The sequence below is a fragment of the Chiloscyllium punctatum genome, chromosome 26, assembly GCF_047496795.1.
Source record: "Chiloscyllium punctatum isolate Juve2018m chromosome 26, sChiPun1.3, whole genome shotgun sequence".
NCBI classification, from domain to species: Eukaryota; Metazoa; Chordata; class Chondrichthyes; order Orectolobiformes; family Hemiscylliidae; genus Chiloscyllium; species Chiloscyllium punctatum.
The window spans coordinates 77610635-77629871 of record NC_092764.1 but is presented as its reverse complement, the minus strand read 5'-3'; the positions used below and the strand labels follow the sequence as shown (position 1 = coordinate 77629871).

Genomic DNA, 19237 nt, shown 5'->3' with positions numbered 1-19237 from the left:
GTTGCATTTGTGTCCTGGAACATTAAACTGCCAGTCCTGTCTATCCAAGAGGCACATTTCTGTAATTGTTATGATATCCCAATCCCATGTACCTAACCATGCCCTGAGTTCTCTTGCATTGAAATAAACACAGTTTAATTTAATCAGTCCTGCTTTGCCTCTGCCTGCCCTGACTGTCTCACTTCTTTTCTCAACTGTACCAGTCTCGGATTGATCTCTTTCCTCACTGTTGCCCTAGGTCCCACACACCCACCTTTCTAGTTTAAATCCTCCTGAGCAGCTCTAGCAAATCTCCCTGCCAGTATATTAGTCCTCTTTCAATTCAAGTGCAATCCATCCTTCTTGTACAGGTCATTTCTACCCCAGAAGAGATTCCATTGATCCAAAAATGTGAATCCTTCTCCCATAGACCAGCTCCTCAGCCACGCACTCATCTGCTCTATTCCCCTATTCCCACTCATTAGCTCACAAGGTCATCAACAATTCAAAAATGAACCACCATTTCTTGCACTGATGCCCACATCACAACAGTCCCTGTCCCACTATAAAGGAACAATTCATGAAATGACTGCTGACCTCTCATATTTGCTCTGCAACAGTTTGTCAATCTGAGGAATGATTGAAGGGCACAGGTCCAGTTTCCACAACGCTCTGAAACAAAAGATATGATATCAGTTGCTGCTGGGGGGGGGGGGGGGGGGGGGAATCATTTTAGAGCATTGTATAAAAGATTAATTGATACCAAAGTGTTAAATACAGCTAGCAATCTTGAACCTCAGAAGAAACATCTCTTCCCAAATTCCAACATGGATGAAAATGTTACAGAATAACCCAATTGTTGTGGCTCCAATCCCTTCTAGAGGAGTATCTCAAAAATGTTATCTTCAGTCCTGAAAGAGGGGCCAGTGAAAAATGCAGGCTAAAGTACAGGAAAGCAAAGGGTTGAGGCATGGTTCATCTTTGAACATGATGCAGGGTCTTGAGCAGTAATGTAGGTTGATCTCACACACTTCTTTTTCACTAAAGGTCGGAGGCATTTTATTTCCTTACTTAAACAATTCTAAAAATTCTGGAAGAACGAGTATAAGACAAAGAAATGGCTACATGAAGTAATTTGCTTTATGTAGGCTCTGCAACACATGGATAATGAATTGCTTATCTTTTCACAGTAGAGTCTGAGGTCAGTAGGTTTTGAAATTGCAGAAGATAGGAGAGATACTAAACGAGTATTTCACATCAGTATTTACTGTGGAGAAAGATATTAAAGCTAGGGAAATAAATATCCATGTCTTGAAAACAGTCCACATTATAGATGGTCTTAAAAAAAGAGAAGTGGATAATCTCCAGGATCCAATCAAATGTATCCCAGGACGTTGTGGGAAGCTAGGAAAGAAATTGCAGACCTGTTGCAGAGATATTTGTCTCATCTACAGGTCACAGGTGAGGTGCCAGAACACCGGAGGGTAACTAATATTGTGCTTTTGCGCAAGAAAGGCTGCAAGGACGAGCCAGGGAACTATAGACCAGTGAATCTGACATCAGTGGTGGATAAGTTGTTGGAAGGGATTCTGAGAGATGACACCAAAATTGGTGGTATAGTGGACTCTGAAGGAGGTTATCTAAGATTACAAAGGGATCATGATCAATTGAGCCTAAGGCCAAGGAGTGGTAGATTGAGTTTAAATTGGATAAACAGGAGATGTGACATTTTGGTCAGATGAACAAGGGCAGGACTTACACAATTAATGCTAGGGACCTGGGGAGTGCTGCCGAACAGAGTCCTAAGGGTTCAGGTACATAGTCCTTTGAATGTTGCGCTGCAGATATATAGGGTGGTAAAAGCGGTATTTGGCATGGACGTTTTCATCGTTCAGACCATCGAGTAGAGGAGTTGAGTTGTTATGGACACTGGCGAGGCCACATTTGGAGTACTGTGTACAGTTCTGGTGGCCATGCTACAGGTTAAATTGGAGACTGTGCAGAAAGGATTTACAAGGATGTTACTTGTGTGGATAAAATAGACATGGAACAATGCTACCTCCTGTGGGGCACTCTAGGATAAGAGGTCATAGTCTTAGAATAAGGGGTAGCAAATTTTAAATGGTTGAGGAGAAACTACTTCGCCCAAAGGGTTGCGAATCTGTGGAACTTGCTGCCCCAAAATGTGGTGGATGCTGGGACAGTGAGTAAATTGAAGGAGGAGTTAAACAGATTATTAATTGGTAAGGGGTTGAAGGGATATGGAGAGAAGGCAGGAAAACGAGGGTGAGGAGCATATCATCCATGATTGATTGGTGGAGCAGACTCAATGGGCCGAATGACCTCATTCTGCTCTTATATCTTCTGAACTTCAACTGAAGGGTTTGAGTTATTTGGAGAAGCTGGATAGGCAGTGACTTTTTCACTGGAGTGTAGAGGGCGAGAGGTGACCTTTTCAAGGTTTATAAAATCATAAGGTGAATAGCCAAGGTGTTTTCCCTCAAGTAGTGGAGTTCAAAATGAGAAAACATAATTTTACGGTGAGATTTAAAAGGGACCTGAAGCGAACTTTTTGACACAAAGTGGTTAGTGTGTGGAATCAACTGCCAAAGGAAGTGGTAGATGAAGTACAGTTACTACATCTGAAAGACATTTGGACAAGTACATGAATAGGGAAGGTTTTAAGGGATATGGGCCAAATGCAGGCAAATTGGACTAGTTTAGATTGGGAAGCTTTGTCAGTATGGACAAGTTGGACAGAAGGGTCTGTTTCCATCCTATAGGACTCTAAAAGAGGAGAACAGAATAAATTCTCAGCTCTAAGTGCTGAAAACAGGTGATGTAGCATCAGACCTGAATTCAACTTTCTGGCCATTGATATGGATGAGAGAAAGGCATAAAATTAAAGAAACACCAGAGAAGCTCTTGCACAAGGTGCACGGATCATGTTACTCTAGCATGAATGCTTTCAGCTTATTTGTTGTATGTAAATGACATTAGGAGCATTGGTCAAACAAGAGACAATAATAATTAGCAGGGTTAGACTGTATGGGATGGATCATGATGTTATAAGGTGTTTGTCCATTACAAAGTCAATGAACAATCAATCTGTAAAATAAAGCAACCAGCAACATTCCATTCAGCCATGAGTCAGCTCCACCACTATTAATTAGATTTTGGCTAACCAGTATTTCAATTCTATTTTGCCCACCTCCAGATTTTTTTTAAAAGACTTATTCATGGGAAAGGGTCAGCATTTATTGCCCATCTCTGGTTGCTCTTGAGAAGGCAGTGGTGAGCCACGTTCCTAACCCACTGCATCCCATATAATGTAGACAGACCCACAATGCCATTAGGGTGGGAGTTCCAGGATTTTGACTCAGTGACACTCACATAACGACAATACAAAAATCTGTCTTGAAGGCTCTAGATGTCCCAACATCCAGAGTCCTGGAAGAGGATATAATTCCAGATTTCTAATATCCTTCTCTTTCTGATTTTACTTTTGAATGGCTAAGCATTAATTTGAGCTTGATTAGCTTGTATCAAGTAATCCTAAAAAATGTAAACACAGTGGAACTACTGCAGACAACACTCCTTGACAAAACAAAGATTAGATAGCTTTTTAAGCAAGTACATACGGTTTGAGATTTATAATGTTCAGGATGTCCACAATAACTGCCAAGTCATTCATGGTCACTGCTGAGTCTATGGAGGTCTGCAATGAAGAGACAGCTGTTAAGAGTTTGCAGGTCAGAAAATGACAGCAAGATCATATTGCTTTCAGAAGGTGTTTTTGACAAAAGTGGCCTTGTCTCAGCTGAAGTAGAAGCACTGCCTGTCAGTGTAATGGGTATTATGAACGATTCTGTCGAGCAAAAGTCAGATTTAATCAGCCCAAATTTCAGTCTTCAAACTGGAAAGGCTCAATTATAAGATAATCTTTTAAAACTATAGCAAGCGAAGCTGTACCACTTTAAAAATACCACCCAGTGGAGGGCAAAGAGCAACAGGAATATAACTGCACAGCAATAGTACCTTTCAGAATTCCTTGTTTATAAAACCACAAAACAAATAAACTAGGATGTTTAAAGGCTGGAGTGAAACCAATAACAATAATTGGGAGAAAGTGAGGAATTCTCTCACCCATGGCTTCCAGTGGGAACTGCAAGCAATGAATCTCCCACAGTGCCATCATTCTCATTTGCCATATCACAGAACAGCTACAGCACAAGGAGGGCACTTGATTTGTTCTGTCTATGCTAATTCTCTGTCAATTCGCTAGTCCCACACTCCTGTTTATTTCCTCATTGCTCTAAAGTGTTTTCTAATTCCCATCGGAAAGCCACAATTGAATGAATGGGGTTATTTTCCCTGGGGTAGGGGTTGGGGAGTCAGAACTAGATCATATTAGGGTGAGAGAGAAAAGATTTAAAAGTGAGCTAAGGGACAACTTTTCCACGCAGAGGGTGGTGAGTGTATGGAATGAGCTGCCAGAGGAAGTGCTGTAGGCTGGTACAATTACAACATTTAAAAGGCATCTGGAGGGGTATATGAATAGGAACGGTTTAGAGGGATATGGGGCAAGTGCTAGCAAAGGAGACTAGATTAATTTAGGATACCTGGTTGGCATGGACACGGCTGTTTCCGTGCTATGACTCGATAACACCATCAGCTTCTCCAATATATCCACCTAACTCAAGTCCCCCATCCATGTAATCAGTCATCTAAATCTTTCGTACACTATTTTTAAAGCTGCCTGTGGTGTCTAGAAGTGGATACAATACTCCAATTGAGGCTTAAGCAATGTTTCAGAAGGGTTGATCGTAATCTCCTTGCTTTTGTACTCCGTGTATCTATTTATAAAGTATAGTATCTCATAAGCCTTATTAACTGCTGTCTCAACTGGTCCTGCTGCTTTCAATGATTTACACACACAAATCACACATCAGTTTTAGAATTCAGCTTCATTCCTCTTACCATTATGACACTGTACATTTCCCTGTATTAAACTTCAGCTGTCATATTGTCCACACAGACAATTTCCCTGTGCTTTTCCCTTTGAATTTTATTATTATTCTCCCCTCAGTAAAATTCCTCCAGGCTTTGCACCATCTGAACATTTTGAAATCATGTCCTGTCGACCCCAGTTAATGTCTTTAATACAGACCAAGGAAAGCAGTTCGACCACTGGGAAATCCCAATAAATACCCTTCTCCAGTTGTTTTCTGTGATTCAGCCACTTTGTACCTATGCTCCCACTGTTCCTTTTATTCCAGTGGTTTTAACATTGTTGACAACCTTGTAAACTGGCATGTTATCAAACATACATGTTTGTTGGGTATGAATCCAAATCTGTTCTAAAATCTAATAGATAAAATTTCACTCCACCTGGTATTAGTTATGCCACCCCTATCTCTTAGGTTAAATTCCCTACAATATGGAAACAGGCCTTTTGGCCCAACAAGTCCACACCAACCCTCTGAAGAATTACCCACCCAGACCCATTCCCCTACCCTATATTCACCCTGACTAATGCACCTAACACTGTGGACAACTAAGGATGGCCAATTCACCTGACCAGAACATCTCTTGCAACTGCATCAAAATAATTCTAAAAATCCTTTGAGATTTCTGATGACCAAAACTTATATTTGTGTAAATGCAATAATATTTCACATATTTCTCTAAAACTAATCTACGACTAATTCAATGTTATAATCACTACCCATCTAGCCTATACATCCCTAGACATTATAGGCAATTTAGCATGGACCATCCACCTCAGCTGCACATCTGTGGACTGTGGGGGGAAAACGGAGCCCCTGGAGGAAATGGAGTCACAGGCATTATGGACCAGGCCAGACCCCTTCAAAACATTTCAAGAAGGAAGCCCAAACCCCAACGATTCTCGTTGTTTTAAACAGGTACAAGTGGATATTCTAGGAGTGATGCAGCTGGTTTTAAACAGTGCAATTTTTTACACAGTACCAAATGAAACACAAACAAAAGGGAACAGAATACAGAATAACTTACTGTCTGAAAGCCCAACAGATCATCCCAACTTAATGATGCAGTTCCAACTGCCTGCAACAGTCCACATAAACAGCCTCTTGGCAAAAAAAAAGGTAAAATCAGACACAGGTTCTTACAGGAGAGAGAGATGAGAGATTTAGCATGGAACTTCCTTTCACTGTAGCTGTTTCTTTGGATTCCCCAGCTTAAACTGATCAGCAGCTCTGAATAGCCAGACTGCTAAAAACTAAACCAAAACCAGAGAAACCAGAGAACTGGCCATTCCCCTTTCATTGTAAGAGTGTTTTTTTTACAACTTACAAGCTTCTTCAAGTAGATCTCTGTCCTAAATCTATCCCCCCTCAATTTAAAATTATGTCCCCTCGTGGTAGCCTTCATCATGAGGAAGAAGGCTCTCACTATCCACCCTATCTAACCCTCTGATTATCTTATACGTCTCAATTAAGTCACACCTCAACCTTCTTCTGTCCAATGAAAACAGTCTCAGTTCCCTCAGCCTTTCCTTCTAAGACCTTCCTTCCATACCAGGCAACATCCTAGTAAATCTCCTCTGAACTCTTTCGAAAGCTTCCACATCCTTCTTATAATGCTGTGATCAGAACTGCATGCAATACTCCAGGTGCAGCCTTACTAGTGTCTTGTACAGCTGAAGCATGACCTCATGGCTCAAACTCAATTCCTCCTACCAATAAACGCTAACACACCATGTGCCACCTTAACAATTCTATCAATATGGGTGGCAACTTTCAGGGACTTATGCACCTGGACACAGAAATCTCTCTGCTCAGCTACACTACCCAGAATTTATGCTCTGCATCCCTGTTACTTCTTCCGAAGTGAACTACCTCACAGTTATCCGCATTAAGTTCCATTTGCCACTTCTCAGCTCAGCTCTACATCTTATCTATGCCCCTCTGTAGCCCACAACATCCTTCAGCACTATCCAAACTCTGCCTACCTTACTGTCATCTGCAAATTTACTAACCCATTCTTCTACATCCACCTCCAGATCATTTATAAAAATGACAAGTAGCGGTGGCCCCAAAACAGATCCTTGCTGCATGCCACTGGTATTTAAGCTCCAGGATGAACATTTGCCATCAACCACCACCTATCTTCTTTCAGCTAGCCAATTTCTGACCCAAACCACTAAGTCACTTTCAATCCCGAAACTCCTTATTTTGTGCAATAGCCTATCGCGGTGAACCTTATCAAACGCCTTACTGAGGTCCATATACACTACATCAACCACCTTCCCTTCATCCACCTGTTTGTCACCTTCCTGAAGAACTCAATAAGGTTAGTGAGGCACGACCTACCCTTCACAAAACCGTGTTGACTATCCCTAATCAATCGAATTATTCCTTTCCAGATGATTATAAATCCTTTCTTATAACCTTTTCCAACACCTTACCCACAACCAAAGTAAGGATCACTGGCCTATAATTACCAAGGTTGTCCTGACTCCCCTTCTTAAACAAGGAGACAACATTTACTATCCTCCAGTCTTCTGGTACTATGCCTGTAGGCAATGATGACATAAAGAACGAAGCCAAAGGCTCTGCAATCTGCTCCCTAGCTTCCCAGAGACTCAGGATAAATCCCATCCAGCCCCAGGGTCTTATCTATTTTCAGATCTTCCAAAATAGCTTAAACCTCCTCTTGGTCAACCCCAATCCCATCTAATCTTGTTGCCTATATCTCCATATTGTCACTAACACTGCCCTTTTCCAATGTGAATATTGACAAAAAGTATTCATTAAGCACTTCCCCATGTCCTCAGATTCCACACACAACTTTCCACTACTATCTTCGATTGACCCTCATCTTACACTAGTCATTCTTTTATTCCTGATACAGAGGAACCTCGATTATCCGAAAACCAATTATCCGAAAATCCGATTATCCAAAGGAGATCTCCAGGTACCGCTGGAAACATTACATCAAAGACGTGTTTCCAACAGTGATCGCGTCTTTTGTTTACAGTGATTAAACAGGCACCGTCTCCAGATGACAGACTGCCAGCCCTCTCTCTCTCTCGCTCCCCACACTTTCCCTGGAGTTTTACACAGGGGTGTACCCTAAAGCCTCCCTCCCCAGATAATCTCTCCAACATTGTCTTGTACAGGGCAAATGTGAAACCTGTCAAAAAGTTGCGGTCAAAAGTTGTGTGGGTGGCTGTGTATGTGTTTGTGTGCTATTTGGAGACTTACCCCACAAAAGCAGCAGCAGCAGCTGCAGTCTTGGTGTTGGTGTACAGTCCAGCTATAGAGAACTCCCAACAGGGTGACCTCTCCTTACCTGTTTCTAACCTCAGCCTAAGCTACCTGAGTGGATGAGTCCTTAAATGTTATCTCAGCTGCTGGAATACTACCCTTGATTAACAATGCCATACACCTGCCTCTTTTAACATCTTCTCTGTTCTTGCTGAAATATCGAAATCCCGGAATCTGTAACAACCATTCCTGTCCCTCCTCTAGCCATGTTTCTGAAATGGCCACTACATCGAAATCCCAGGTACCAACCCATGTTGCAAGTTCACCCACCTTATTCCAGATGCTCCTGGCATTGAAGAACACACATTTCAAACCAACATCCTGATTGCCAGAGCCCTCTAGTGATCTTGTAAACCTAGCCTTGACCTCACTAACCTCAACCTCCTGTACACTGGAATGACAATTCAGGTCCCCTATCCCCCTGCTGCATTAGTTTAAACGCCACACCACCACACCCCAAGGAGCATTAGGAAATTTCCCTCTCAAAATACTGGTACCTCTCTGGTTCAGGTGAAGACCATCTGGTTTGTAGAGGTCCCACCTTCCTCAGAAAATGCTCCAACTTTCCAAGAATCCAAAACCTTGCCTCCTGCACAATCCCTGCAGCCACGTGTTCAGCTCCGCGCTCTCCCTGTTCATCACTTCACTAGCACGTGGCATGGGGAACAAACCAAAAATGATAACTCTATTTGCTCTCGCTCTAAGCTTCCACCCTAGCTCCCTGAATTTCTATTTTAAATCTCCACCTTTCTTCCTACCTATGTTGTTGGCGCCTATGTGGACCACGACTTGGGGCTGCTCTCCCTCCCCCTCAAGGATCCCAAAAACATGATCTAACCCTGACATCACTAACCCTGGCACCTGGAAGGCAACACAAATTGTGAGTTTCTCTCGTTCCCACAAAATCTCCTATCTGTCCCCCTAACTATGGAATTCCCAATGACTAAGGCTCTGAGCAGAGACAGACTCTGAGCCAGAGACCTGTGCCCCATTGCTTACCCCGGAAAGTCATTCCCCCCAACCTCACCAACAGTATCCAAAACGGTATACTTGTTGTTGAGGGGAACCACCACAGGAGATCCCTGCACGGCCTGCCGGTTCCCTTTCCAACCCCTGACGGTAACCCATCTACCTTGTTCAAGTGGCTGTGGAGTAACTACCTCCCTGTATTCCTCTCATTAACCCCTTCCACCTACTGAACAATCCGAAGTTCATCCAGCTCCAGTTCCTTATTCATGAGGAGCTGGAGTTGGGTGTACTTCCCACAAGTCAGCAGGGACATCAGAGGTGACCCTTACTTCCCACAAACTTAACAGGAGCATTCCACTGCCCTAACCTCCATTCCTGCTATTCTAAATTCCCAAATAGACTGCCAGAAAAAAAACAAATGAAACATGAAAGAAAACACTTGTCACCTTACCAACTGACACACAGAACTTTTTTGTTTGGTTAGAGGATACTGGCAGGTATATTTGTCCAAAACAGTGAGGACAATTTTGGCTTTTATAATGCCAAATGGACTATATCAATTTAAAGTCATGCCATTAGGTATGAAAAAAGCGCCAGCCACATTTCAGAGACTAATCAATAAGGTCATTTTCAGATTAACTAATTCTGTAGTTTGTATTGATGACCTGGTGATTTTTAGTCACACATGGAATGAACACGTGCAACATTTGTCAGAATTGTTCAATCGACTTTGGGAGGCAGGCTTGGTGATGAACCTGAGCTAAGGGTAAATTTGCCAAAGGCCAAGTCATCTTCCTGGGCCATGTTATTGGACATGGACAAATGGCTCCATGGAATGCAAAAACAAAGATAACTGGGGAGTTTCCCATACCATCGGCCAAAAGAGCAGTACAGTAGCGCCTCGACATACGTACGACCCCATTCACGGACAAATCAGTTTACGAACAGGATTGTACATAAAATTTTGCTTCAATGTATGTACGAAATTCAAGGTACGAACGCAAAAAGCCCATGTGCTACCACGTGGTTTCATTGTTCTGCTTTGCTACTCGCTTGTTGAATGCAAAAGCTCTTGTGCCCCGCGTGATCTCATTCAGTTAGTCTTTGGCGCGTGCGCTGTGAACAGCCGTCCAAGCATTCTTATGCTATCCGAACAATGCGAAAAATAGATTCAGTTTGCGAAAGTTTCAGTTCGCGAACTGGGTCCCGGAATGGATTAAGTTCGTAAGTCGAAGCACTACTGTACTACAATTCCTGGGACTGAGAAGATTTTTTGGAAATTTGCACCAAATTTTAGCAGTGCGGCTGCTACACTCACTGAATTACTGAAGAAAAGTAAGAGGTTTCGGACTGTCAGAAGGCATCTGACAACCTGAAAGCTGTGTTAACCACTGCCCCAGTATTAGACACACCTAATTACACAAAGCCATTCAAGGAGGCTATCGATACAAGTGATGTGGATGTTGGTGCTGCGCTCTTACAGGAAACTGACAAGATGTTAGAAAGAGCTATTCAGCATTTCTCCACAAAATTGAACATTCAACAGCAGAAATATGCGACAGTGAGAAGGAGACTTTGAGCTTGGTGGTAGCATTACAACATTTCAATGTTTATGTTCCCAGTAATGTATCTGAGACAAATCATACACACTGATCATAACCCAATGAAGTTTGTGGAGAAATTCAAGGACAAAATTCCAGACTGTGGAGGTGGGGCTTATTGTTACAGCCATTCAATTTGAAAACTGTGCACATGGCAGGATGAGGAAACATGATTGCCAATGCATTGTCAAGATTTGGCTGAGAAATGGAGGCATTCGGTGACAGGAGTAAACAGACTGAAATAGAATGTAGTCATGCATGTTTGCATATTTATAGTCAATGTAAATGTATATTGTACTAATATGTAAGATTAAGGGGTTTTAAAATGAAACCATTCCTTTGAATATTGATGGTTTGTTTTTTTAAGGGGTGGGGGTAGGGGGAGGGTGTGACGATGCTCTTCCTTTAACAAGGTTATGTTGCCCTTGGTTCTTTTTAAAAAGGTTATTTGAGGTACAGATGCCGAAATGGCTGGGTTTGTCTACTTGAAGAAGCTTGTAAGTTGTAAAAAAAACACTCTTACAATGAAAGGGGAATGGCCAGTTCTCCCAGCTCAGCTTTCTCAGGTTTTGGTTTAGTTTTTAGCAGTCTGGCTATTCAGAGCTGCTGATCAGTTTAAGCTGGGGAATCCAAAGAAACAGCTACAGTGAAAGGAAGTTCCATGCTAAATCTCTGCCATCTCTCTCTCTCCTGTAAGAACCGGTGTCTGATTTTACCTTTTTTTTGCCAAGAGGCTGTTTATGTGGACTGTTGCAGGCAGTTGGAACTGCATCATTAAGTTGGGATGATCTGTTGGGCTTTCAGATAGTAAGTTATTCTGTATTCTGTTCCCTTTTGTTAGTGTTTCATTTGGTACTGTGTAAATAAATTGCAGTTTAAAACCAGCTGCATCACTCCTAGAATATCCACTTGTACCTGTTTAAAACAACGAGAATCGTTGGGATTTGGGCTTCCTTCTTGAAATGTTTTGAGGGGGTCTGGCCTGGTCCATAAAACCCGTGACTCCATTTCCTCCAGGTGCTCCGGTTTCCCCCCACAGTCCAAAGATGCGCAGGTGAGGTGGATTGCCATAGTAAATTGCCATGGGATTGCCATCCCATGTTCAGGGATGTATAGACTAGGTGGGTTAGCCGTGGAAAATGCAGGGTTACAACGTTAGGATCCTCTTCAGAGGATCGGTGCGGCCTCTATGGGCTGAATGACCTGCTTCTACATGGTAGGGATTCTATGATTCTATGTGGTCATAAGTCAATCCAACCATAAAGGGACGCATAAACAAAATCTAGGTTAAATCTGGTGAACTGCAAAGTAAACAAAGATTATTGGCACATGCATATCAATGGCATCTAGGTTGCCGCTGCACTATGGTAGGAATCAGCTAACAAATTAGAAAACCAAATGTTAATTGGACCACTGCACCAACGAACAATCCCAGCAAACTGTGGAAGAGAATAGGGTGGGGGAGAAGAGAAAAATTAATTTGTGATGTTCCAGGTTATACATTCATTATCACTCCATTCTTCAGGCATATATGTAACATGAGAAGTTAAGAATCTGACCTTGACATCACCAGTGGTCCATACAGCTCTCACAGTGTCTAGGTTCTTAAATCGACTTGTTAATACCACGCACATAGTGTCATGCCCTTTCCGGATTTGGCTCACAGCATCTTCATCACTCAAATCAGCCAGTTTATTATTCTGAGGCTTAAGAAATATGATATAATTAAAAGACAAATTATCCTAAAAATTTGATACTCAAAGATTTCATTATTTTCTTGAGGGCTCTTGTGGTGCATGTTAGTACCCAGAACTCCTGGGTTTAGAGTTATGTTATACCAAGTCAGAACAGGTTGATTTGAATAAGTATAAGTCAGAATAAGTTATGGAATAAAATAAACAATTAAATAAAACAAAGAACTGTGGATGCTGGAAATTGCAAACAAAAACATAAATTACTGGAGACATTCAGCAGATCTGGCAGCATCAGTGGAGCAAAAGCAGAATTAACATTTTGGGTCCAATGACCCTTCTTCAGAACATCTTCACCGGCTCCAACGATGCTGTTAGACTTGCTGAGTTTCTCCAGCAATTTCTGTTTTTGAAATCAGACACTTGATTTGCCAGATCAACACAAACGACTGGTGCAGGTTTCTCCAATCATAATTTACAACAATTACCAAATAACAAAACTACCAACTGCAGAGTGCACAAGAGAAAACCTGGGAAAGTAGCCCTTATAAAAACATGCATTGTGTAGTCCTGTGACTCTTGCTCTGCAAGTTACAAGTCAGATTGTTATCTAAGGGAGGAAACAACAATCACCGCACTTCAAAACCAATTCCAGGCAAGGCACTAAGATTTTCAAATGTGATAAGAAAAATGCTTGTGTGCAGTTTCATACTATTCAAAGCTTGTGAACTCTAAGAATACATTATCTAGCAGCACAAAACCTTTTCAGGAATTGGGAGCTTCCTTCATGGACAGGATACAATTGTAAAGATCTACTCAGGGTCTCAGTCATCATTTTTATTCTTCATTTATTTAAGGTTTTTATCCAGATAGTTTTTCAGTATGCAGATTAATACACACAGCCTGCAAGCTACTATCAGTGAACAGATCCAAGCAGTAAGGGTTTTTTAAAAAAGTGTCTCACTGGGCCAAAGCCCCGCAAACCAATTACTGAATATTGATCAGAAGGAAGAGTTTATTTCAAGCATCGCATCCAGAAAGTTAGAATCAATTGTAATATTACCAAGAGTTTGCACTGAACAGAAAACATGTAGCTACAATGAAAATTTAAATTAACTGAAGGGAAATTGCTAAACACCACTTACTGGGAGAAAGTCTGCCACCTTCAATCCAATGGGCTCATTTTTAGCAATTGGGATTATCGGTGCTTCAGGCTGATTGATGGGAGTGGAGGCCACTGTTGGGGAAAAATTCAGCTGCTCTGCCTGAAAGAAAACATTTTCAAAGATGGATTGTGACTGCTCCATACTTTTCCTCATAATGACATATGTCATTTATTGACGCCATAATTTCAAACAGCACCTATTCCACATTTCAAGTATGCCAACCAAATGTCACAAGAAATCTAGAAAATCCCTTGAAATAATAAGCTGTATAAATTTACTTGGAAGAATCACATATGGCCATTATTCTTTAATTCTAAGAAATGCTAAAGTTCCCAAAGCTAAAAGCAAAATTCAATTATTTCTGACAAATATTGAACCAAAACCATTATGAAAACAGCAAGAACTTTCATACCACCTAAGACTACAAATAATATCCCAAAGCATTTCAGGGGCATCATTTTTTTTCAAAATGGAGACAGCTAAGGAAGGTGATACTAAGAAGGGTGACTTAATGTTTGCTCAATGGTGGATTACCTTACCTTTGATTCTCACTGCAAATATAGCAAAGTATTTAAAGTTTGTGAGAAGATTTGTAGCTCGGGTGCTCGTTGTTGTGGTTCTGTTCGCCGAGCTGGGAATTTGTGTTGCAGACGTTTTGTCCCCGTTCTAGGTGACATCCTCAGTGCTTGGGAGCCTCCTGTGTAGCGCTTCTGTGATCTTTCCTTGGGCATTTGTAGTGGTTTGAATCTGCCGCTTCCGGTTGTCAGTTCCAGCTGTCCGCTGCAGTGGTCGGTATATTGGGTCCAGGTCGATGTGCTTATTGATTGAACCTGTGGATGAGTGCCATGCCTCTAGGAATTCCATGGCTGTTCTCTGTTTGGCTTGTCCTATAATAGTAATGTTGTCCCAGTCGAACTCATGTTGCTTGTCATCTGCGTGTGTGGCTACTAAGGATAACTGGTTGTGTCGTTTCGTGGCTAGTTGGTGTTCATGGATGCGGATCGTTAGCGGTCTTCCTGTTTGTCCTACGTAGTGTTTTGTGCAGTCCTTGAATGAGATTTTGTACACTACACTGGTTTTGCTCATGCTGGGTATCGGGTCCTTCGTTCTGGTGAGTTGTTGTCTGAAAGTGGCTGTTGGTTTGTGTGCTGTTATGAGTCCTAGTGGTAGCAAAGTATCCTTTCAATGCACAATGTAAGTATTTTATATTCTGTTTTCCACTACTTCCTTAATCTGTTTTTCCATCAGATACACCTGAACATGGTTAAAGAGTTTTTAAGAATCATTATCAGCACAAAAGACTATTCAGTCCATCAAGCTCATTCTCGTGTCCTGTACTGCAAACCGGTCAATCCAAATCCCCTAACTTTTTCCATTACTGTAGCCTTGCAAGTTTATTTCTCTCAATGGCCATCCGATTTCCATGTGATATCAGTAATCACCCTCTTCTTCCATCACACTCATAGGCAGTGAGATCCAGTTCAGCACTATCCACTATATAAAAATATTTTCTTTAAAATTCCTTCAACATCTCTTGCTCAAAACAAAATGCTACTCCCAAATCCTTGTACTATCAACTCATGCAAATATAAATTTGATCAGCAAAAGTAGATCTGTTAACTGATTACATGTTTTAGCATTGTGTTGAACAGTAAGAAAAATGGGTGCCCAGAAATCTAATATCAGTACATCTTTCGCTCAAAAATTTTCAAACTACTCAACTTGAAAATGCATAGAAAATTTGGGCAACATTTGTAGCTCTAAGTATCACTATTTCCACAGCCCTCAATAATAGACAGGAAGCTTATCAGTTCACCTCTCTGGCATGAAGCCTTAAATCGCTTAATTTACTCAGTAACAAACTAATGCTGTCAAGTTCACACACCCTTTTTATCTTTGCTTGCAATTATTTTTTTCTTGACATAACAATGCTTTCACTGGGGTTAGTTTTTGCTGTTTCTCCCTGCTGGTCTAGTGGTTAGGATTCAGCGCTTTCACCGCTGCCGCCCGGGTTCAATTCCCAGTCAGGGAACGGCTCTTTAAGTGAGAGCAAAGTGGTGCAGCGGGAGCGTGCTGGGCCCATAACCCAGAGATCGAAACCATCCTCTGCTATTGCTCCATGTCTCTGAGCAGCTTTCCTTTTACTTCAATAAGGCGTTCAACAAGGTTTCCAATGAGAGACTGGTTAGCAAGGTTAGATCTCATGGAATACAGGGAGAACTAGCCATTTGGATAAAGAACTAGCTCAAAGGTAGAAGACAGAGGGTGGTGGTGGAGGGTTGTTTTTCAGACTGGATGCCTGTGACCAGTGGAGTGCCACAAGGATTGGTGCTGGGTCCTCTACTTTTTGTCATTTACATAAATGATTTGGATGCGAGCATAAGAGGTACAGTTAGTAAGTTTGCAGATGACACCAAAATTGGAGGTGTAAGTGGACAGTGAAGAGGGTTACCTCAGATTACAACAGGATCTTGACCAGATGGGCCAATGGGCTGAGAAGTGGCAGATAGAGTTTAATTCAGATAAGCGTGAGGTGCTGCATTTTGGGAAAGCAAACCTTAGCAGGACTTACACACTTAATGGTAAGGTCGTAGGGAGTGTTGCTGAACAAAGAGACCTTGGAGTGCAGGTTCATAGCTTTTTGAAAGTGGAGTCGCAGGTAGATAGGATAGTGAAGGCCGCGTTTGGTATGCTTTCTTTTATTCGTCAGAGTACTGAGTACAGGAATTGGGACATCATATTGCAGCTGTACAGGACATTGGTTAGGCCACTGTTGGAATATTGTGTGCAATTCTGGTCTCCTTTCTATTGAAAAGGTTCAGAAAAGATTTACAAGGATGTTACCAGGGTTGGAGGATTTGAGCTATGGGGAGAGGCTGTTTTCCCTGGAGCGTCAGAGGCTGAGGAGTGACCTTATAGAGGTTTACAAAATTATGAGGGGCATGGATAGGATAAATAGACAAAGTCTTTTCCCTGGGTTGGGGGAAGTCCAGAACTAGAGGGCATAGGTTTAGGGTGAGAGGGGAAAGATATAAAAGGGACCTAAGGGGCAACCTTTTCATGCAGAGGGTGGTACGTGTATGGAATGAGCTGCCAGAGGAGGTGGTGGAGACTGGAACAATTGCAGCATTTAAGAGGCATTTGGATGGGTATATGAATAGGGAGGGTTTGGAGGGATATGGGCAGTGTGCGGCATGTGGGACTAGATTGGGTTGGGATATCTGGTTGACATGGACGGGTTGGACCAAAGGGTCTGTTTCCATGCTATACATCTCTATGATTCTAAAGAGGCTAAATCTAAAATCTAAATTCAAACAGTAGCCTTCCCTCTTCACAGATTTTCAGCAGGTTGTACAATTCAAAAGTAACAAACAATCACATTTCCTTCAGAAGCCAAAGGTGGACCTGGTCTCAAGAGTGGCTTTTCATCATTTTTAAGGGTTGATTAGATAGTCAGAGTCATACAACATGGAAACAGACCCTTCAGTCCTACTCCTGTTAATCTGACTTACTCCTATTTGCCAGCATTTGGCCCATATGCCTCTCAACCCCTTGTATTCATATAGCCATCTAGATGCCTTTTAAATATTATAATTGTCCTCACCTCCACAATTTCCTCTGGCAGCTCACTCCATACATGTACCATCTTCTGCATGAAAAGGTTACCCCCTCAGGTCATTTTTAAATCCTTCCCCTCTCACCTTAAACCTATGTCCTCTAGTTTTGGACTCCCCTAACTTGGGAAAATGACCTTAGCTATTCACCTTATCCATGCCCCTCATGATTATATAAATCTCTATAAGGTCACCCCTCATTCTCTGGCACTGCAGGGAAAAATGCCCCAGCATATTCAGTTTCTCCATATAGCTTAAACCCTCCACAAAGTCATAGAGATGTACAGCATGAAGAGACCCTCTTTGGTCCAATTCGTCCATGCCAACCAGATATCCTAACCTAATCTAGTCCCACTGGCCTATATCCCCCTAAACACTTCCTATTCATATACCCAACGAGATGACTTTTAAATGCTGTAATTGGACCAGCGTCCACCAGTTCTTCTGGCAGCTCATCCCATACACACACAACCCTCTGCATTAAAAAGTTGCCCGTTAGCTCACTTTTATGTCTTTCCCCTCTCACCCTGAACCTATGTCCTCTAGTTCTGGACTCCCCCAACCCAGGGAAAAGACCTATGTATTTATGCAATCCATGATCCTCATGATTTTATCAACCTCTATAAAGGTCACCCCTCAGCTTCCAAAGCTCCAAGGAAAACAGCCCCAGCCTATTCAACATCTCCCGATAGCTCAAACTCTCCAACTCTGGCAATGTCCTTGTAAATCTTTTCTGAACCCTTTCGAGTTTCACAGAACCCTTCCGATAGGAAGGAGACCAGAATTGCTCGTAATATTCCAAAATTAGCCTAACCAATGTTCTGTACAGCCGCAACATGACCTCCCAACTCCTATGCTTAATGCTCTGACCAATAAAGGAAAGCGTACCAAAAGCCTTCTTCACTATCCTATCTACCTGTAACTCTACTTCCAAGATACTATAAACCTGCACTCCAAGGTCTCTTACCAGTAATTGTATAAGTACTGCTTGGATTTGCTTTTCCAAAACTATTGCACCTCGCACGTACCCAAACCTTGTAAATAGTTTCTGCACCCTCTCAAGTTTAACAACATCCTTCCTATAGAAGGGCGACCAAAAAGCAGATAAGAGCTTAGCAGAGAACGAGATAAGATTGATAAAAATTGCATTAACTTCAATGCAAGAGGCCTGTCAGGCAAGGCAAATGAATTTAAGGCACGGTTGGAAACATGGGACTGGGATATTATAGCTATTACAGAAACGCATCTCAGTCATGGACAGGATTGGTAGCTTAATGTTCCAGGATATAGATGCTATATGAAGGATAGAAAGAGAGGCAATATAAGAAGGGGAGTGGAGCTTTTGCTCAGGGATGACATTACGGCTGTATTCAGGGAGAATATTTCCAGGAGACTGTCTAGTGTAGTTATATGGGTGGAACATAAAAATAGTAAAGGGATGATTACCTTGTTAGAACTGTGGTCAGTGAGAAATTGAGAAGCAAATATGTAAGAAAAATAGGGTTGTAATGGTAGGAGATTTCAACTTTCCAAACAGACTGGGACTGGTCATATTGTTAAAGGCGTCAATGGAGAGGGTAAGTGTGTTCAGTACAAGAAAACTTCCTTATTCAATATGTGGATTCACCTACCAGAGAAGGAACAACACTTGACCTTCTGGTGGGAAATAAAGAGGGGCAAACTGACTGAATTGTCAGTGGGGGAGCACTTTAGGGTATAGAACATAGAACAGTACAGCACAGAACAGGCCATTCAGCCCACGATGTTGTGCCGACCATTGAACCTCATGTAAGGTAAACCTAATGTACGAACCCTCAAATTTCTGTGACCACACGCATGTCCAGCAGTCTCTTAAATATCTCCAATGACCTTGCTTCCACAACTGCTGCTGGCAATGCATTCCAT

At 42.0% G+C, this 19237-nt stretch overlaps 1 protein-coding gene across 1 annotated transcript in view; it reads right to left on the bottom strand.

The window, feature by feature from the left end:
- katnb1 (katanin p80 (WD repeat containing) subunit B 1) overlaps positions 1-19237 on the bottom strand; it is a 79507-nt gene that overhangs the window by 8199 nt on the left and 52071 nt on the right. The window contains exons 14-17 of the mRNA XM_072547714.1: positions 13698-13817; positions 12421-12567; positions 3621-3697; positions 577-651 (exon numbers count right to left, since the gene is read on the bottom strand). Of these exons, the coding sequence (XP_072403815.1) occupies positions 577-651; positions 3621-3697; positions 12421-12567; positions 13698-13817 (419 nt within the window). The remainder of the gene's footprint in view (positions 1-576; positions 652-3620; positions 3698-12420; positions 12568-13697; positions 13818-19237) is intronic.